This window comes from Pituophis catenifer, unplaced genomic scaffold (assembly GCF_029215685.1).
Source record: "Pituophis catenifer annectens isolate HBS135680 unplaced genomic scaffold, rPitCat1.0.hap2 SCAF_2, whole genome shotgun sequence".
NCBI classification, from domain to species: domain Eukaryota; kingdom Metazoa; phylum Chordata; class Lepidosauria; order Squamata; family Colubridae; genus Pituophis; species Pituophis catenifer.
In genome coordinates this window covers 22,374,328-22,396,936 of record NW_027256882.1, presented here as the reverse complement: position 1 = coordinate 22,396,936, position 22,609 = coordinate 22,374,328, and the positions used below count along the sequence as shown (strand labels likewise).

Here is a 22,609-nt window from a genome sequence, read left to right as displayed (position 1 = left end):
AAACTAATAACATCATCATTGTTAGTCACTCTTGAAAGTTATCAGCTCTGATGATGTTTCCCTCCCCCCGAATGCCATCATTCTGCTTAACAACTAATTCCCACAACACTGTCAAATAATGTATTACTATTATTCTTCTCTTCCTTACTAGTATTTATCTCTTTCCACTTATTATTATAACCATGTTGCTTGTATCTTTCAATTTATATTGTTTTTATTTGTTTCCTAGTACAATTTGATAGCTTATTAGTAACCTTGACTATCACTAAGTGTTGTATCTTTTTATTCTTGATGAATGTCTTTTATTCTCCATATGTACACTGAGAGCATACGCACCCAAGACAAATTCCTTGAGTGTCCAATCGCACTTGGCCAATAAAGAATTCTATTCTATCTTACCTAGTTTGGGACATGAACCATCTGCAAGAAAACAATCCCACATAGAGAGCACCAAGGACTCCACAAATAAAAAGAAATGAACTTCTGATCTATAATTTTGATTGTTAGACAGGATAGATTATAGGAAAAAAATACTTTCTTCTACCTGTTTGGTAGATCTTAATAATTATAAATATTTTATTAGTGAATTAACGTCCCTTGATTAAAAAAAAAAAGGTTATGACCATTTATGTTACAGCTTTATTTTCCCCAATTGTTTGGCCTTATTTCTCTGAATCTGAGAGATTAAAAACACTTTTTCCTTTTGTAAAAGTAAGCTGTTCACCCCAGAGGTGGGTTTCAGCAGGTTCTGACCGGTTCTGGAGAACCAGTAGGGGAAATTTTGAGTAGGGTAATAATGAAGCCCAAAATGCTAAATAATACTACCAGACACAGAAACATAAAAACATGGAAATTAGGCTTAAGCTGGAGATCACTTCAAAAAGCAGCCTGATAGTGTTTTCTCCTGAAAAGTACCCAATGGGTGAGTATTATATCCCCAGAACATCCATCAGCATCACTTTTTTACTTCACTTTTGAACATCAGTTGTTCCTTTGTATTCAGATCTGGCCTCAGCAAAATGATGTAACACTTAGGGATGAAGATGCAACCCAGCAGCCCAGCACTGGAAGCCAAGATGGAGAAGACCTGCACAGCAACCATGAATTTCCCTTTGGTGCTCAGATAGGTAGGCACAAAGGAGATCCAGACACTGCAAAAGACCAGCATGCTGAAGGTGATCAGCTTGGCTTCGTTGAAGGACCCAGGTAGATTCCTGGCCAGGAAGGCCACTATGAAGCAAATGGCAGCCTGAAAACCCATGTAACCAAGGGCAACATAAAACATAGTGACAGAGCCTTCATTGCACTGCAGAACAATCTCTCTAGGCTGGGAATACATGTCAGAATCAGGGAATGAAGGAAAGACTCCTAACCAGGTGAAACAAATGACAACCTGGACACTGGAACAAGAAATGATGATGGTGTTGGTCAGACTCTTGCCCAGCCACCCTCTCACTCTGTTTCCTGGCTTTGTGGCCAGGAAGGCCAGCACCACCATGACTGTTTTAGCCAAGACGGTAGACACGGCAATTGAGAAGATGATGCTGAAAATTGTTTGTCGGAGAAGGCAGGTGGTTCTCCTTGGCCGACCAATGAAGAGAAAGGAAGTCAAGAAGCAAAGAAGAAGGGAGACCAGGAGGATATAGGAGAGGTCCCGGTTGTTGGCTTTGACAATTGGAGTTTCTTGGAATTTAATGAAGATTCCCAAGACTAAAACTGTAGTTAAGATCAGGAATAGGGCAAAAAAAGTAAGAATAATTCCCAAATACTCTTGATGGGACAAAAAAGTGACAGTTTTGAGGATACATTGATCTCGATGCTTGTTCTGATACTGGTTGTCTGGACACCTGGTGCAGTGGTCTGCATCTATAGAGGACAAATATAATATTTACCATGAATTTATAGGATGGAAGTTAGATTTTGAAATCAGGAATCCCACTTCTGAATTTGTGTGTGTATTCATCTGCAGGGGATGGGAGGCAGAGATAAAAATAATTAGGAGTATGTGTATACCTGTGCTTCTTTGCATTAGTATGTGTCTCAAGTTGATAAACTGTAGCTAGATTAGGGGCAGAATTTGAGAGGAGACAATTCTAGGAAGCAAAAGGGGAGAAGGGACAACCATCTACATCAGGGGTGTCAAACTTAATTTAATTGAGGACCGCATCAGGGCTATGGTTGACCTTGGGGGGGGTGTCAGGTAGGCTGGGTGGGTGTGGCCAACTGGGTGGGTGTGGCCATCTTGACACCACTCCCCAAACTGCTAGCATGTTTCCTCTTCTCATTGGGTAGACCAGGCTGAAGCCATGCTGGCCCAATCTTTCTTTTTTCCATTGGGTAGACTGGGCCGAAGCCATGGTAGCCTCAGATTTCCTCTCCTCATTGGGTAGACCAGGACGGCCCCATGGGCCAGATCCCACCACATCATAGGCCGGATGCAGCCCATGGGCCTTGAGTTTGACACCCATGATCTACATCATGTAGGGAGGTTTCTAATGGACTAGGACCAGCCAATTTGACAAGGTTGGAATATTCTGGTTTTCAAAAATGGAGTTTGATTTGTCCCATTACCCATTAATTGGAGGATAAAATTGAAATTCAATAACAATATTGTTCAACTATTTTTGCTTTCATTTTGTCCCATCAAATCCCAATGGTTAATGACTAAAAAGGGGCAGATAAAGTTGCCTGGTTTTCTCTCTAATCGCCATCATGAGGAGAGGTTCCTCTCCGGTAGCAATGTATTCCCCCAAATAGCTACTCCACAGGAAACACAGATCATGCTTGCCTACTGCTTGGATACTTTGGAGGAAGATGGTTAGGCAGAAATGTGTCTATCCTGAGTCCACCCCGGAATGGAGGAGATGGCAAGATTACTGACTAGGTCCTGTGTGAGTTGGCTCTCAGGCCTGGAAGCCATCTTTTTCATTGCATCTTCAGGCCTGCCACATTTACTACTGTGGGAAACTGTGATGGGGGATTGTATGGAGCATGGGTGATATATACCGGTAGTCATAATAACATTCCTTTCTCAGAAAGTCAAGGACATCTTGCCCTGCACCTGGAGGGTTAGAACCGGGAGGCATCTCCAATCAGCATGGTGTTTAGATTGGGCCATGTGATGGATTTATGGGTGTTGAGCAGGGATTTGAACTTTCCTTTGGGTGGGGAAAATCTGGAAGGTTTCAGATTTGGGTTTTCCCAGATTTGCCAATAAAACATCTTCAATAACATGTAACTTTGGGGAAAGTCAAGTCTTGGAGTTTTCTTTCATTGGGGGTGTTACTTGGAACCCTGACATTGGAGATTAATTTACCTCAGTGGAGAGCTTCATACTGTAGAAGCAACATCATTCTGTTTGTTATGGTGAAACAATGGGCTGCTTCATGTCATTTCAACTGATCCTTCACAAAGTCACATATGCTTCTTGATAGCTGCTTGGCTTCTTCTACACTTAACCTCTCATTCCAATGAATTCTCCCAGCTCATATTATTGTTATATCCTTGGTGAAATTAATTCTGAGAGTTAAATTAATACTCCCTGCAAAGGTCTGCAGGAACCTTTGCTCCTATCCCAAGAACTGTTTTGATTCCCATTCACCCACCTTGTTGGGTGGAAATGCTCCCTTCTGCACAAGGGACGCAGTTGTAGCAACAGATTGGTTTTCCTTCCTGAACCACCTTGAAATAGCCAGGTTGACAAGGCTCCACACACTGGGAGTGAGGCAAGGGCTGAAAGTGAACAGAATTTGCATTCAGAAGCATCTGCAAAATTGATTAGCTATGAAATGAATTATAGTGTTGGAATGGGATAGTCAGGTCCCATAGCTTATCTCGCCTCCAGAGAAGAGCAGCAGAATTGCCTTGGAGACCGGCATTTATCACCTCCTCAGTCTGAGTATCTCATAATATCTTTACACTTCGAGATTGGCTTGGTGATATATTGGGCTTTGGGAGGGGCTCTGTCTGCACTGTACTGCTTTGAGCGGGAAACTTAATTCCTGCCTAGATCTCTTGCTATCACAATCTTCCAATAAAAATTTCCTTTTGAAATGGCTTTTGTTTCATGAGTACTGCTTTCTTGAGAGGACTGGAGAGGCAGGACCTTACAGGGAAATACAAGAGGCATGTGCAAAATGGACTAGAAGTGGACCATTCTGTTTCTCCTCTGGGCCATGTTGTGGTGGCCACTCCAGAGAATTTTCTAGAAAGTTACTCTTGAAACTGGAAGCATGATAGTCAGACATGCTTACATTTTGGAGGACTGTCTCTGGAAGGCTGTCAGAGAAACTTTTGGAAAAACACCATATGGAGGAGAAATTAGAATTCTGAAATTCTTCAATATGATGGGTTCTGCACTTTTCTTCTACCTAATAAGGTCAAATTCTTGAATGTATACATGTCCAAATGAACATATGTAACTCAACTGATTTTACTTCTCCCCTCCTCTTAAATCCTGCTTCCATTTCCCCCCTTCTCCACATTTTTTCCCTCTATGTCCCCCGACCAAAGTCTTCTACTGTATAAGTCATTAAGCATCTTTTCCTTTGCTGGTTATAAATGAAAGAATATAATTCTGAAGCATGAATTTGAAGGCAGTCGGTCTTATATATAGTTTCGGATGGAGGGGTACCCTGATTGAGATGACGGACAAAACTACAGTGTTTCTCCAGAAATAAGACCCTGTCTTATATTTTTTGAACCCTGAAATCAGCGCTTGGCCTTATTTTTGGGGAGGTCTTATTATTTTGGGGTGTGTGGAGCAAGATGGGGCTCCTCTTGCTGATTTCCAGCTCTGTCTCCCTAACCCTAACTAGAGGAAATGGCGAGGACTGTCTGCACATGTGCTTAAATATTTTTTGGGAGGGCTTATTTTTTTGGGGGGCGGGACTTATTTTAGTGCATGTGCTCAAAAACCTGATTGGACTTATTATCAGGGAATGACTTATTTTCAGGGAAACAGGGTAAAGAGATAGGACATCTCTTCCTCTACCTGATTGAGCCACTGAGGGCTCGTGATGGCTTCCTTGTTGATGCTGAATTTGACTCCAATGGTTCTTTCTCTGTCTAGACTCCCAAATTTCACTCTGGTGGTCGACTTATTAGGAAATAACACCCAGTTCACAATGTCAAAGTCAGCCATCAAATCTCCATTTCTATCCAAATACATTCCTTCTATGGTGTTGTTGTAGATCTGTGGATTCTTCAGGAAATGGTGAAGCTACAGAATATAAGGAAAGAGATTTTTACACAAATGGAATCATCTAAACAAACTGATGTACAGAGAATTAAGGAATTTGGCTTATTGAGCTGCAGCCTGTTTTCTTCTCAGGACAATCTGCATAGATTTATCCTTCAGGTACCAATGGCGGATGTTTTCCTTCCAACATCTGGCATTCCCAACTAGCCCATATTTTCTTGTTTTCTAGTTTTATTTCTCCCGTTAGTTCTCTTGAAGATAAGCAGATGGCAGAAGGGCAGGAGAAGGGAAATCCATTACTTACAAATATATTTGCTTACATTATCTGTTGCTTATCCATGAGTTTTCCCCTCCTCCCTGAGATGCCCTGCATAGCTATAGATGAAGTTCCCACAACTTCTGAAGGCAAGCTGTTCCATTGGCTGATTGTTCACACTGTCAGAAAATGTCTCCTTATTGTAGAAGACACAGCATCAGTTTGTACAACTCACTCCTGGAAATATAATAGGTTAATAATTATAATAATAATTTAACAAAGTTGGAAGGGACCTTGGAGGTCTTCTAGTCCAACCCCCTGCTTAGGCAGGAAACCCTACACTACTTCAGACAAATGGTTATCTAATCTCTTTTTATAAACTTCCTGTGTTATGAATTGGCTTTCGGAAATTGGGAAACAAATGTCAATATTTATAATTGACTTCCATCTGCTCGTTATCTAAAGAAAGCTTGAACACTGATTCTGAGGGAAAGCTTGAATATTGATTCTGGCACTCTTCAGGTGATTTTACAAGAATATACACTGATAATTGTAAGATTAAATATAATTTTGTGTTACATTATAATAAATTGGAAGATAATTCAAAATCCTTTTCGACAAGCATCAAATTCTATAATCTGAAGAAAGAAAAGCTCAAAGCACATGAAGTAAAATACATGAAGTAAAATAATTGTAGTGGTGTGTGACAACATAGGCAAGATATAATTTGCCATTCACAATGCTGGAGGCCAAAAGTAAAAGAAAGAGTAATTCAATATTTAATGTTACATGTAATAACAGCGGCAACAGAATTACATATGGACAAAATTGGAAAAACGAAAGTATACCGACAGAGGAAATGGTAATAAAGAAAATATTAGAATGTGCCAAAATGGACAGGTTAATGATGGAAATTAAAGACAAAGGAGAAACAGCATATTACTAAAATATGGAGCCTATTGGCTAGATAATAGATGCAAAGTTTAGAAAATTAATGATGAAAGAGGGTCAATAAGCTAGAAACGAATACAGGTATAAAACTATATAGAAGAATATATATTGCAAGCAATATTATTATTAGACTGTACATAACTGCAAATTAAAATATATAAGAGTGCTAAATGTATAGAGAATTATGTTACAACTATGCAAACAAGAGATATAAGTATGTTATATAATATCAAGTTTCTTTTTTTTCTATGGACTATACTGTATGATTAAGAGAAAAATGGTCATAATTAGGATGTATAACATTATATATATTTAAAAAGGTGCTGATACAACCAGTATATCCTTTCGCCTTTCAGCTCCAATCCAGGAGCCCTCAAGCAACTGCTAGCTGATGACTAGCTGATGAAAGCTAAAAAGCTTGAAATAGATTTATACTAGTCTCCCTTCATTTCTTTATCAGCAAAATATAAATTTGGTATAAAATGGTTTGTTGTGTATGCAAGTCTTGGCATATATGGGTCTTTTCCCGTGTAAGATTGAGAGTATCTTGGCGACATTTTGATGAGGTCTCAGTTGTCATCTTCAGGCTGGTGCTTTTGGCTTCGTGCTTGTGTGAGCAAAGCGTGCTCGGAGCTGCCGTCTCTCTATCAATACTGGTGGGGAGGTTGGGTGTTCTGGCTTTGTTGCTGTAAGTGGGTTGGTTGGCTGTGTTGTTACATCTTGATTAGTTAATGGAGTTGATGTTTGCAGATTAGTCAGCTGTTTCGTAGCATCCTGTGTGGGTGAGGCAGTGGCTGTGTGCCTATTAGGCTGTGTGCTTCGATGTCATATCCCTCTTCACCCAAGTGCCTATTAAAGAAGCCTTGACAGCTATCCAAAATAAATACAACCCCCCTAAGCACATCCTAGACCTAACCAACCACTGCCTAACCAACACATACTTCGTCCACAATGGACAAAGATACAAACAGATAGAAGGAGGACCTATGGGATCACCCCTCTCACCTGTCATCGCAAACCTATACATGGAACACTTCGAAACCAATGCTTTAGATAAATCTGAACACAAACCCAAACAATGACTTAGATATGTAGATGGCACTTTCATAATTTGGCCACAGGGAAAGGAAAAACTAGACAACTTCCTCACACATCTCAACAGCCTACACCTCAAAATACAATTTACTATGGAAATAGAAGTTAACAGCCAACTCTGCTTTCTGGATGTCCTAATCTACAAAAAACCCAACGCTCCCTAAGACACACCATCTACTGGAAAAAAACACACACCAACCACTACTTAAACACACAATCACATCACCACCATGCACAGATCAACTCCGTAGCCAAAACTCTCATCTCCAGAACCAAACGCCTAGCCAACAAAGACCACCTGAAAACTGAACTACACACTCTCACTAACGTATTAATCTCTAACGGATTCAAAAGGATCACAATTACCAACCTAATCCTAAGGGAGACAGTCCCCAAGAACTGAGACACAGAACAGGACAATGGCATCGCCCTCCTCCCTTATATCAAAGGCACCACAGATAAAATCAGCAAAATTCTCCACAAACACAACATCAAGACAGCCTTCTGCCCTGACCAAAAAATAGCCAACATCTTAAGAAACCCCAAAGACAAGATCCAGCTAGAAAACCAAGTAGTCTATGAAATACCATGCAAAATCTGCCCAGCCACATACATTGGACAAACCAATAGGAGAATAAATGCATGCATCACAGAACACAAGAAAGCAGTCAGAAAAGAAGAAAAAAAATCCTCCCTTTTCCAGCACTTTAAAACAACAGGACATGAAATTGATTTTGAAGGAACCAAATTAATCTCCAAAACTTGTTGAATACTTCAACAAGAGAATAATTATGGAAGCCATCGAAATAGAGAAACACCACCATAACATGAATAAATGTGATGATACCTCCCGCCTACCAGACATCTGGAAACCAGCCAAAGTCAACAAACAAGTTCCAGCCACGAAAATTGACACCGGACCCAGGACATGACGCATGACACATGACGCCACCACCAAAACACTTTGTAAGGTTTTTTAAAAACTTTGGCTAAAATCCTAACCAACACTTTAAAGGTTTTTTGGCAACATTTCAGGAAATGTTTTGGGAAAACACCTGAGATTTTAACTTTTTACATACACACACCCGCGAAAACTTGAGATATATATACATACATACACAGGAAAAGACCTGAATATGCCAAGACGTACATACCTGTACCCGTGAAAATCTATGAATACACACACACACACACACACACACACACACAAACACATACACATATGAAAGAGGAGGAAAAGGGATCTTATGAAAGAAAATGATTCATAAAAGGTATATTTTTCTCAATGTATATGACATTTCTCAAAGTGTTTTATGATGTTCACCATTAGATGTTGCCCTTAGCAACATACATGGAACTGATAAGGAGATACCTGCCATGGTTGAATGTTTTCAACTTCCACCTTGTCTTTTCTCTCCATCCTTGTCCTCTGCGATCGGGATGAATTGACCACTTTTAAGGCATGTGCCACAATCTGGATGGCATTGTAAGTTAAGGAGCTATCTAGAGAAAAGATCCTGTCAATCTTCTGCTGAGTTAGAGTTTCCAAGTTCTCTTTCTCTGTACACCTTGTCCAGCCTTTCACAGACAAGGCAGGCTTCCCATATGAACAGTGAAATTTCTTAGTCATAAATGCTGTGATAAAAAGATAGAAATCCATGATATCGTCAAATTTGGTCCTTTGGCTGGTCTGGATAAGAAAAGAAAAAATGATATGGGTGTATCTGAAAGAGAAAGTATTATCTGATAATTCAATGGTGAGATCCCACAAAGCGGTTGTGATCCAAACTATCCCTTCAATAGGCTTTCGCAAGCAATTTAACATGTGCTCTAGGAAAAAGGCTCCCTCGATGAACGTAAACTCTGAGTAATAAACCAATACATTGATCTGGGCCCACAGGTTGAAAACAGAAATCAGATGCTGGAAGTTCTCATCATTTAATAATACGAATTGTGAAAAAACAACACAGATGCCATTCTGAGCCAGCACAGGAACGAAGGTCCTAATGAAATGTTCTCCGTTATCAGTGTCTGCAGCAAAGACGCCAATGAATGTCCATCGAAAATACAGCAGCAATTTAACAATCCCCAGGTTTTGAGCACCTTCTTTGGGGACGGTCCGGTAGAAAAAAGGTAACTGAGTTTTATCACTCAGGATCGGTGAAATATAAGTGTAGCTGATCTGGAGTGAAAAAAAGGAGATTTATGTTTTATTTGGGGCTTTTACTATCCTGCTCTATGGAGTAGAGAGTTGGTCTTTGACAGAAAACCACTTGAAGAAATGAGAAGCATTTGAAATGTGGATTTACAGACGGCTGTTACATATAAACTGGGTTAACAAAAATCACAAATAAGGAGGTGATAAGCCACCTGGGAAAGCCAAGGGAAATCATCAAAGCCATTAAAAAGCGACCGTTAGAATATTTTGGACATGTGATGCGACACCCAGAAAAATACGGCATCCTTCACTTAATTCTCCAGGGAAAGATTGAAGGCAAACGAGGTCCAGGCAGAAGAAGAACATCGGATTGGTTTGGACAAAATTCAGCAGCACTTTTTCATGTGGCTGTTGACAAAAATAGGATTGGCAACATGATCACCAACGTCCGATGACGGATATGGCAGAAGAAGAAGACCTATTAGATCCTGAAATTATAATCTCAGAGCTTAGTTAGTGGCTGGAAAATTCCAGCCTACCTTGGTGGATTTAATAGGGGATCAGAAATGCAGAAAATGTAACAATGGATGTTAAGAAGAAATCCAGATATCATTTTCTAAAACGATGATGCTTCCTCAGAGCCTGCACAGTGCAAGATCTGAGCAATGTGAAATATTACAAATTAATATTTGTACTCAAATTAAAACTGTTAATTATGGTTGTATCAATATATCTTCTTGCCTCTCTGAGAGACTGAAAGATGACATAAAGATTAATTCTTCCCCTTAATCCATGCTTAATTAACATTTCTAAGGAGAAAGTCTCCTTAACTGCTCTGGAATAAACTTGCAGCCATTCACTGGCTCTATACCTGTGGGATTTTGTAGATGCCCAATATGGCAGCCATAAGGATGGATGTATCAGAGTTGGTCTCTTCCAGGAGAACCAGCATGTTTCTCTTCCTTCCGCAGCTGTAGTTGGGAACATTGGCCTCTCCAGTCGAAAGCAAATCCAACAGACCATCGAATGTCAACATTCTGTCTCGAAAGTTGTCATGGAGGTTATAACCCAGGGTGAGGTTGGGCAAGAGAAGAGGATCTTTGTTGATTTCCTGAATGGCAAAAAGGAAGGACAGAATTTTCCAGTACAACACACCTGTTTTCCTGAAAAGATACATGGATTTTGCCATGATGTTACATTCAGTGAAATCACCAACCTAGAACTAAGGAGAAATTTCCTGACAGTGAAAGCAATTAACTGGTGGAAGGGCTTCCTTCCCGAAATTGTGGATGTTCCATCACTGGAGGTTTTTAAGAAGAGATTGGACAGCCATTTGTCTGGAATGGTACAGGGCAGTGATGGCTAACCTTTTTGCCATCACGTGCCAGGAAGGGGGGGAGGGGGAAGTCCATGTGCGTGTGTGTCCACACCCATAATTCTATGCACCCTGCCCTGTGCAACCAACTTCTCTCCAACCGGGAGTTGGGAAATGGCCTCTGAAAGGCCTCTGAGGGAATGGGGAAGGCTGTTTTCATCCTCCCCAGATGCATAGAGAGGACCTTGAGCCAGGTGAGAAAGAAAAACGGGCCTTCCCCACCCCTCGAGGCCCTCCGGAGGCAGGAAATAGTCTGTTTCACCGCTTCTGGTGGGCCCATGAGGCCCAAAAATCAGCTGGCTGGCATGTGCATGTGCGACAGAGCTGAGCTCATGTACCCACCGATATGGCTACACATGCCACCTGTGGCACGCGTGCCATAGGTTCGCCATCACGGGTATAGGGTATAGGGTCTCCTGCTTGTGCAGGGGATTAGATTAGAAGACCTCCAAGTTCTTCCCATCCAACTCTGTTATTCTCTTAATGCATTTCATATGTGCTATTGTGACTGCACAGGTTTTTGTCCCCAAAGTTCCTCTTCCCTACTTAGATTATTTGAAAGTAAAAACAGACACACTCCAGATAATCTGGCACTGTTGTCACTTGAACTATTCGCTCAACCTCAGTTTGAGAAGTCAAAAAACATCCCAGGAAAAGATTTAGGCAAACCATGTCTGAAAATGTAGCTCAGAAATCTGCATGGACCTCACTGTGTAAGAACCAGGATTTGAGATTCCATCAAAGGGCCATTATGCATGTATTACATTTTTAAAGTGTGCATGTATGGGTGTGTATGAGACTGAATGTGTGAATGGAGTTGGGGCAGAAAAGAAAACATTTAAGAATTGAACAGAAGTACCAGGTTTCCCATTTTCTCTTGAGTAAATGGTCTCGATCCCTGTTTGCTTGAGCGAGTGGATAGAGAAAACAGATGGCCTGCTCAAAGCACTTTGGTATCAGTGGAACCAGAGGTGAGTCAAGAAGGAGCATCTGAAGATGCCCATGCCCACATCAGGGAAACAACAACTACCTGTGGTGAGTTTGGAGAAATCCATGGTTCATTGAAGAAAACAATAGCAGAGAATTTGGGAGAAAGACTGGAAGCACCCAGGAGCTGACTGCTGATGTCTTTGGAATTGCGGGTTCTATCTTTCTGGAAAATTTATTCATCCATTTTATTCGATTTATGAGGCATGCCAAACTACTACTCTGCAATAGCATTGTGGTCTCCTGGCTACTGTAGCAACACCAGATACTAATAATAATATTAGATTTACGTGCCGCCCATCTTGTCCAAAGGAGACTCTGATAGCTATGTTCTAGGAAAGACTCAGAAAAGAAATCAGCCTTTTCTCTGAATTGGGACTGACCAATTAGAGCCTCCTGTCCTTTTCTTTGATGGCCATGCTGAGACCATAACCATGACCTCCCAAGTTAATCACCTTGAAAGATGAAAGCAAGTTGTCCATGTGGGGATCAGTTGGACAAGGGTGCTGAGCATTAAAGCTTGCTTTTTTTTCATCTGCTGAATGTGTTCCACTTCATGCTGCTTGTATACAGATGTGACTGTTGATCTAAGTAACTAACTAACCTCACTCTGTCAAGGATCTAGGAGTACTCATCTCAAATGATCTATGCCCTAGAGCTCACTGTAACAGCATTGCCAAAAAGGCATTAAGAGTTGTTAACCTAATTTTGCGAAACTTCTTATTAACATCAAATTTTTAACTAGTGCATTCAAAACCTGTGACTGACCAATTCTCGAATACAGCTCATCTGCCTGGAATCCACACTGTATATCGGACATTAATACAATTGAGCAAGTCCAGAGGTATTTCACGAGAAGAGTCCTCCACTCCTCTGCTCACAACAGAATACCTTATGCCACCAGGCTTGAAATTTTGGGCTTGGACAATCTAGAACTATGCCGATTATGGTCTGACCTAAGCGTAGTAAACAAAATTGTCTGCTACAAAGTCCTACCTGTCAATGACTACTTCAGATTCAACCACAATAATACACAGGCAAACAATAGATACAAACTTAAGGTAAACCGCTCCAAACTCGATTGCAGAAAATATGACTTCATCAACAGAGTGGTCAATGCCTGGAATGCATTACCTGACTCTGTGGTTACTTCCACAAACCCTCAAACCTTTAACCTTAAACTGTCTACCGTGGACCTCACTCCATTCCTAAGAGGTCTGTATGGGGGCATGCATAAGCGCACCAGCGTGCCTACCATCCCTGTCTTACCATCCCATTTATTTGTACTCATCTCCTGTGTTCATGTCTATACTTATACCTCTTTTCTCTTACATGTTTGACAAACTAAATAAAATAAAAAAATAAAATAAAATAAAACTTCACTGCTTTCCTCTTTCCCCATTTTTTCCTCAAAGGCAACGTAAGATAACATCAATTAACATCATGAGACTTACGGATGAACTGTTTTAGAAGGACTCAAACTGAAATTCTGCAGCTCAGGTTGTAGATTAATTGTTGCAGAGAAGAGCCCACCGATGAGATGATCTCCTGGCCTGTAATGATTGAGTGGGTCTCTTGCATCCCTTCCCAAAGTCAAGAAGCACTTGGTGCCAAGCATCCCACAGGCTGCCTGGGGCAACAAAAGCTCCATCAGAAGCAGAAGCAGTGGGTTCATTTCTGGATTAGCCGAAGGAATCCCCTGCCTTGCATCTGATCTCAGAATCAATAGAGCAGAAGCATTTGGAGACGTTGAAAGCAGATTGCTGCAAGACTGACTTTTCTAATATAATATGAAGTCCAGAGAGAATTTCCCCAATGATGGAAACTGGACCAACACAGAAGCAGAGCTCCTGGGAATCCAAGAAGCTCAGTCCAGCTTTCCAGGGTGACAAGACAACTTGTACACTCACTTTCCTGATGCTGAATGTGTTGCTGCTGAGTCTGTTGACCTCCTTCAGACATTTTCCAGAGGGAAAAAGAATCCTTTGATATTTAGCAAGAAGGCAAGAAAGAAATCACTATCATTCTAATAATTAGCTGGGGAAGTAGGAGTTTTGCAAAATCCTCCCTGCAGGGTGAACTGGGATCCAACTGAAAAAGTCCCAATGTAACTCAATGTAGTGGATTCCCAGAAAGCATCCACAACCAAATTGTTCTGTGGGCATTTGGGACACCTATCATTTTGCTGGGTTGATTTCCAGTTGTTTTTCTCTTATGCTATTATACATGAGTGGTTTATTTTATAAAGTTGTGCTTTTGACGTGATGAATTTACTGTTTTCTTACTGTGGACTTTTGAACATTATGATGCTGATGTGGCCTTAGACTTACTGTGCATTCCTTATTTTTCAGAACTTTATGTTTTAGGGTGGATACTTAATTTTTTTATTGTGAGCTGCTGTGCATCTGTCTGGAATTGAATGCATAAAAATCAAATAGATGTCCAGATGTCCGTCCATCCATCCATCCATCCATCCATCCATCCATCCATCCATCCATCAATTCCTGCAAATCATGAATTTTGATTGTCCCTAGCAATGATTCCATCCAGGAATGGAGATTCCAAAAAAACTTCATCCTTTCCTTTCCTTTCCTTTCCTTTCCTTTCCTTTCCTTTCCTTTCCTTTCCTTTCCTTTCCTTTCCTTTCCTTCCCTCTCCACTCCTCTCCTCTCCTTCCCTTCTTTCCTGTAGGTATCTTTATCCACTTTCATCCACTCCATTAAAAGTTTCACTCCAACAGTGAATCTGATGGAAGAAAATCTGCTATCAACTCAGAAAGCATCTCTGGCCTGCTCTTGAGTTGCCATTGGCAAGGGGGATGGGAAAACAAATTCTGTAGCATGGCAGCATGCCAGTCAAAACAAAAGCACATTCCAGCCATATCTCTGTTAAGGCTGTCTCCATGGTTATCCACAGTGGCCAGAGAGGAGTGATCTCTACAACCCACAAAATTGCTTTGATGGAGAATGTGACTGATGACACACCTTGGGGGAAGGGGGAAAACAGGGTCAGAGGTGGAAAGTAAATTACATGGGGTCAGAGTTGGCTTCACTTGGAACGTGCTGACATGAAGCTCCTAATAAACAATTGGATTTCTTTTGAAGCTTGGCTCGAGGCTCATGATTTAATTAGGGCATCGGTTGGAATCCTGACATCTGCTTTATGGTAAATGCTATCTTGCTCTTTTCAAATACTGAAAAATACAACAAATTTCCTGTGGATCACCCTTCAAACATCAACTGAGATGACAGCATAGCTAAGATTGAATCTCTGCTATCAAGAAAATTTGGGGATCATTGTAGTTTCCCTCTGCCTTGTTTCTATTTTTGGTAACAGGCTTAATCTTGGGAATCATTTAATTCCCAAAAACTCACTTACTGAAAGCTAACAGTCAGGATCTCCTCTATTTTATTTATTTATGTACTGTATTTTTTGGAGTATAAGGCACACCTTTTTCCACCAAAAAAGAGGGTGAAAATCTGGGTTCTTCTTATACTCCGAATGTAGCCCCGCCCAGCTTCTCAAACGGAGGTTTCAGAGGCTGAAAAAGCATCAGAAATGAAGCTTCAGAAAAGAAGCGTCCAAAAAGAGCTTCAGAGGCTTTTTTTTCTGAAACTCTTTTGGAGGGTTTCAGAGGCTGGAAAAAAAGGTTTTTCTGAAACATGGTTTACAGAGTCACCATCTTGCTCCCAATAATCCTTTTACCAACCTCAGAAGGATGCAAGGTTGAGTCATCCTTGAGCCAGTCAGGATCGAACTCCTGCTGAATGAGCAGTGAGTTAGCCTGCAATACTGCTGTCATGGTTGACTCGCTACGCAGTCTTGCTTTTTTGTTGTTAGTTGTGAAGTCGTGTCTGACCCATCGTGACCCCATGGACAATGTTCCTCCAGGTCTTCCTGTCCTCTACCATCCTCTGGAGTCCACATCGTTCCCAGCATTAGGCTCTTTTCCAGTGAGTCTTTCCTTCTCATTAGGTGGTCAAAGTATTTGAGTTTTATCTTCAGGATCTGGCCTTGCTTCCAACCAGACAACTTTAACAGGAGGGGGAAGGGAAGGTCTTGGAATCTAAAGGAAGCTTGGAAAGGAAATTTGGAATGCAAGTGTGTCAACTGGAAGTCTGAGACAGATCCAAAATCTCAAGGTCACCCCCTAAAAGAGGCTGATCAGTTGGGTGCATCTTATGCTCCGAATGTAGCCCCACCCACCAGCCGGCCCCCACCCTTCGGCCTCAGCACGTCCTTTTCCTGGCTGCAGAATTTGCCACAGACAATGTCTCTCATTTTCAGCCTCAAAATGCTCCGTTTGAGAGGCGTTCAAGGCTGCGGGGATTGCCAAAACACATTCCCGCTGATCACTGTCTGTGCACATTGTGTTTTTGGCCTCTGTGCATAGCGTTTTAGGCTTCAGCATGCCCCATTTTTGGCTTCTGCCAAAATGTTTTCGGGTAGTGATGGGCAGCGATGTCCTTTTTACGATCCCCGCAGCTATGAACGGCTCTCAAATGGAGCATTTGGAGGCTGAAAACACGAGGCGTGGGTGCCAAAATGGCAACCCATTTTGCCAAAGCTACTGTCTTGTTTTACTGCCTCCGCACTTCACCTGCTTTACTAACTGGAGCTCCCTCTGACAATCAGCTGTGCTTTTTAAGCTGTTTATCAGCCCCAGTGTATGTTCACAACCAGTGAAATAATGTGTGCTAAAGCTGACCAGGCTAAGGACGCTAGCCAGATGAATACCTGGTAGGCAAAGACAGAAATTTTTTTCCTATTTTCCTTCCCAAAACCTAAGGTGCCTCTTATAATCTGGAGCGTTTTATACTCCAAAAAATATGGTATACTCTTCTTAAAAAATGTCCCAGGAGTTTCTTTTGCTGTCTAACCCAATGGGAAAATTGACAACTGCATTCTAACTGACTGACTGACTGACTGACCGACCGACTGACTGACTGACTGACTGACTGACTGAAGCTGATGTAGATGGGATGTTCAGTTGCCTTTTTGTTTTGTAACTACATGAAATTAGTGTAGATATAGAGTGAAAAGCAGGGCAAGCATATCATTGACCGGCGTAAAATATTCCTGAGCATCATTTTTATGGACAGAAGTAAATATTTTATTATTATCTCCATCCTCAGTGTGTTTTATTGGGCCTTGCATACCAGCCATGAATCCAGAGATTTGGAATATTTCCAAAAATTTCCTTTCTTGTGCAATAGATTCTCTTTTCCAATTTCGTTTTGGAAAAAAAAAATGTGTAGGTATCTTCAGTGCTTAGCCATCCTTTCCCCTTTCAATCAAATATTTCCTATCCTGCCAATCAGGGTTTCTTGGTCAATTCATTGCTTTGCTTACATAATCTCTCCTGTCACCTTTCTCTTTGCAAGCAGGAACATCATACCACCATCTCCCACACAATCCTGGCCTCTTAGTTCCATTGTGGGGTCTATTAGTCTCAACTCTCTGCTGATAAGGCTCCCGCCTCCCACTCAACCCACTATGGAGGAATGGCTTGTGAATTTGGTAGAATAGCTGAAATGGATAAATTAACTTCTTTGATTAGAGAAAGGAAATGATCTGCATTAATTGATAACTAGAAGCCTCTTTTACATTTCTTCATTAAAAAAAGGCCAATAGAGAATATTTGTTGTTCAGGATTGAAATGAGGGATCCTTGGTTCCCTCTGAGCTTTCTTGCTTTCTTGCAGATGTTTCCTGACCCAAACTAATGACATCATCATTGTTAGTCACTCATGATAGTTATCAGCCCTGATGATGTTTCCCTCCCCCCGAATGCCATCACTCTGCTTAACAACTAATTCCCACAACACTGTCAAATAATGTATTACTATTATTATTCTCTTCCTTACTACTATTTATCTCCTCCCACTTATTACTATAACCATGTCTCATGTATCTTTCAATTTATATTGTTTTTATTTGTTTCCTAATATAATTTGACAGCTTATTAGTAACCTTGACTGTCACTAAGTGTTGTATCTTTTTATTCTTGATGAATGTATTTTATTCTCCTTATGTACACTGAGAGCATATGCACCCTAGACAAATTCCTTGAGTGTCCAATCACACTTGGCCAATAAAGAATTCTATTCTATGTTACCTAGTTTGGGACATGAAACTTCTGCAAGAATATGAGCACGCATAGGGAGCACCAAGGACCCCATAAATAAAAAGAATTGTATAGTTTTGATTGTTAGACAGGATAAATTATAGGGAAAAACATATTTTCTTCTACTTGTTTGGTAGATCTTCATAATTATAAATACTTTATTAGTGAATTAATGTCCCTTGGATTAAAAAAAAAAGGTGATGACCATTTATGTTGCAGCTTTATTTTCCCCAATTGTTTGGCCTTATTTCTCTGAATCTGAGAGATTAAAAACACTTTTTCCTTTTGTAAAAGTAAGCTGTTCACCCCAGAGGTGAGTTTCAGCGGGTTCCGACCGGTTCTGGAGAACCAGAGGGGAAATTTTGAGTAGTTTGGAGAACCAGTAAATACCACCTCTGACTGGCCCCGCCCCCATTTATTCTCTGTCTCCTGAGTCCCAGCTGATCGGGAGGAAATGGGGATTTTGCAGTAACCTTCCCCTGGAGTGGGGGAGGGAATGGAGATTTTACAGTATCCTTCCCCTGCCATGCCCATCAAGCCACACCCACCAAGCCACCCACAGAACCAGTAGTGAAAAATGTTGAATCCCACCACTGGTTCAGCCCTACCCAAAAACACAAATTGCAGGGACAGTGAAAAGCATTTATGGAATGGGGGGAGTACAAGTCTTTTAATAGGGTACAGAAACAAATGATACAAAAAATTGGTACCTGTGATACATCAGAAAGAAACCAATGAAAGAACGAAAGACATTTATTACATTTTTTTTATTGGATTTTAAACAAAGATATAAAGACAATACAAAGAATACAAAGACATTACAAAGACAAACAGATTCCCACCACCTACCTACCCAAACCATATTTTACATATATGTTTTGGTCATCCTCAGAATATATATTGCTCTGTAAATTAATATATGAATGATACATTGTCAATTCAGGTGTTTTAAATTAGAAATAATCTTGCATCTCCTCTTTATTCATTTCCAATTTTAAATTTTCTACCCTATTTTCTTTCATCTATATTTGTACTGATTTTCTTTTCCAGCCATTGGTACCACTGGTGCCACACAAGATAGTATTCACTTTCTTCCTTATCCTGGAGTTCCAGTGTCAATCTGTCCATTTCGGCACACTCTGTTATCTTTGAGATTAATTTGTCTTTGGTTGGGAGTTGGTCTGATTTCCAATTTTGCGCTAACAGTAACCGTGCTGCTGTCAGAATGTGTATGATGAGATATTTTGTCTCTTTGTTGTGTTGTGTTGTTATCATTCCAAATAAAAAGAATTCTGGAGTGTTTTCTACTTGTTGATTTATTATTTCTTCGATAGTTTCTTTTATGTCCTTCCAGTATTGTTGGGCCTTTATACATTTCCACCAGGCGTGGTAGTATGTCCCCTTTTTTGTTTTGCACTTCCAACAGTGTGGGGAGGCATTCGGGTATATTTTGGCTAATCTGGCTGGTGCCAAGTGCCATCTGTAAAACATTTTTATGAGATTTTCTTTATAGGGTATGGATCTTGTCATTTTGATGTTCTGTTTCCACAATTTCTCCCAGTTTGCCAATTGAATGTTGTGCCCTATGTCCCTGGCCCACCTTATCATATTTTCTTTTACTGTTTCTTCCAATAATTTATATCTAAGAAGATAGTTATATATTTTGGTTATCATCTTTTGTTCTGGGCCTTGTAAAATCTTGTCCAATTCGTTCAAATTATTCGAGATTCCATATTGCTTTTTGTCTGCTGTGTGTCTTGAGTGTATTTGCATATAGGGCCACCAGTCAATATTTATGCCAGAGTTTTGGAGTTGCTGTCTTGAGATGAGTTCGCCTTCATGATTCAATAAATCTTGGTACCGCATCATCTTTCCTATTTCGAGAGTATTCGGGTATATCAATGCTTCCATCGGGGACCACCATTTTGGTATTCTGGTATAGTGGGTTCTCTTAATATCCTGCCAGATCTTGAATAATGAAGCTCGAATTATATGACGTTGGAAGTACATATGTCGTTTGTCCGATCCGTCCCATAGGAAAGCGTGCCATCCTCTTATTAAGTCAAAGCCTTCTAAATATAGAGTTCTTTTGTTGTCCAGTTTCATCCATTCTTTAATCCAGGTCAGTCCTGATGCCTTGTAGTAGAGTTCCCAATCTGGTATTGCTAGGCCTCCTTTTTCTCGTGAATCCTGTAGAGCTTTGATTTTAATTCTGGCCTTCTTTCCCTGCCATATATAGTTCATTGTTGTTTTGTTGAGGTTCTTAAAGAAATCTCTTCCGGGGTGTATTGGTATCACTTGGTATAAATATAATACTCTTGGTAATATATTCATTTTTATTGAGGAAATTCTGCCCATCAATGAGAGTTGTAATCTACTCCAAATTTCCAGGTCTTTTTTGATTTGTTTTAGCAATTTGGTATAATTATCTTCTTTGATTGTAGTTGCTTTTGCTGTCAACCAAATACCTAGGTATTTTATTTTCTTTACTATTTGAAGTCCTAATTCTTCTTCTAATTTCGATTTCTGTGTTTGGGTCATATTTTTCATCAATACTTTCATCTTCTGCTTATTTATTTTGAGGCCCGCAACTTCCCCGTATTCCTCTATCATTGTCATCAACCTGATTCCAGATCGTATTGGGTTTTCCAGTATGAAGATCACATCGTCTGCAAAGGCAAGTAGTTTATACTCCTCTCCCCGGATCTTAAGGCCTTCTATGTCTTCCTCCTTCCTGATTTCCGTTAATAAAACTTCCAGTGCGATTATAAATAATAGAGGTGACATGGGGCAGCCTTGTCGTACTCCTTTCTGAATGTCAAAAGTTTGTGTCATGTCACCATTTATTGCAATTTTGGCTGTTTGACAGGAGTAGATTTTTCTTATCAATTTAAGGAATTTCTCTCCGCAATTCATCGATTCAAGTTGTATTGTAAGAAAGGACCAATTTAAGTTGTCAAAGGCTTTCTGGGCGTCGAGAGATATTAAAGCTATTTCCTTGTCTATCTTAATATTCCAGAATATCTATAATCGTTCTCAAATTATTTTTAATCTGCCTCCTGGGTATAAAGCCGTTTTGGTCTGTGTGTATGTATTTATGAATTATTGTTTTAAGTCTCTGCACTAATATTGACATAAATAGTTTGTAGTCCACATTGAGTAATGAGATGGGTCTGTAATTTCTAACTTGGGTCGGATCTAAGTCTTCTTTGTGTATTAATGTAATAATGGTTTCTGTCCATGATTTTGGAATTTCAGCTGTCAATAATGCTGCATTGAAGACTTGTAGCAATATTTCATCTATTTCTTGTTGGGAGTGTTTATAAAATTCAATAGGAATTCCATCTGGTCCTGGGGTATTATTGTTCTTTTGTTTTTTGCGAGCTTCGGTCAGTTCGATCATTGTTATGGGGCGGTTCAGGGTCTCTCTATGCTCTTCTTTGAATTGTGTAATATTCACTTTACTAAGATATTTTCGAATTTGGACTTCCGGGACATCTTCCTGTCGATAGAGATTTTGAAAGAATGTTTTGACTATGTTTTTCTTATCTAGGTGCGTGTGGAGTAAAGTCCCTGATTCGTCCTGGAGTTGGTGTATAATTCTTTTGTCTGTTTGTTTTTTTAATTTATGAGCTAACCAGCATCCAGTTTTGTTTGCATGTTCAAAGTTGGTCTGTTTTACCATTTTTATTTTTTGTGCCAAATCAACTTTTGTAGTCAAATTCAATTTGTGTTTAGCCAAATTAAGTTTTTGCTGTGCTATCTTGTTATTAGGGTGCTGTTGTAATTTAGTTTCCTCTATCTTGATTTCTTCCAATAAGTCGTTCCTGATTCTTTGTTTCTCTTTTTTTCTTTTTGCCACGTATGCAATGGTTAAGCCCCTAATATAAGCTTTCGTCGTGTCCCATAAATTTTGTAACAACGTTTGGTCCTTTGTGTTAATTTGAAAAAATATCTTAATCTCCTTTTCTATCATTTGTAGATACTCTTTTTCCTTTATAATACTTGTGTCCATTTTCCATCTTTTTTGTTTTCGGGAGCCTTTCCAAATTATTTTGATGGGGTTGTGGTCGGCCCATATGTTAGGCATAATTTCTACGTCGTGTGTTTCTTTACTTAGTTGGGGTGTCATCCAAGCCATATCCAATCTTGACCACGATTGATGTGGGCCAGAAAAGTATGTGTACTGTTTGGTTTTAGTATTTAATTCTCGCCAAGTATCATGTAGACTCATTTCTTGTACCAAATCCTTGAATGTTTGTGGCAGTGTCTTCCTTTTGATTTTATTCTTCCTGTTACTATAGTAGTCTTCTCGTGTGTTAACAATTGCATTGAAATCTCTGACGATGCAGATATTTTCATAATCCAGCTCTTTTAATTTATCGTGTAATTTTTTATAGAAATCTATTTGGTTTCCATTTGGAGCGTAGATGGCTACTAACAGTATTATTTTTGTTTCCA

The 22,609-nt window shown here is 40.1% G+C and overlaps 1 protein-coding gene across 1 annotated transcript; it reads right to left on the bottom strand.

Moving 5' to 3' along the window:
- Positions 1-955: 955 nt before the first annotated feature.
- Positions 956-20,072, bottom strand: LOC139309991 (vomeronasal type-2 receptor 26-like). Its single transcript, XM_070934174.1, has 6 exons — positions 20,010-20,072; positions 10,532-10,771; positions 9,385-9,684; positions 4,994-5,221; positions 3,606-3,732; positions 956-1,866 (listed from the first exon to the last, which is right to left on the bottom strand). The coding sequence occupies exons 1-6, from the start codon at positions 20,070-20,072 to the stop codon at positions 956-958; spliced, it is 1,869 nt and encodes a 622-aa protein (XP_070790275.1).
- Positions 20,073-22,609: the final 2,537 nt, after the last annotated feature.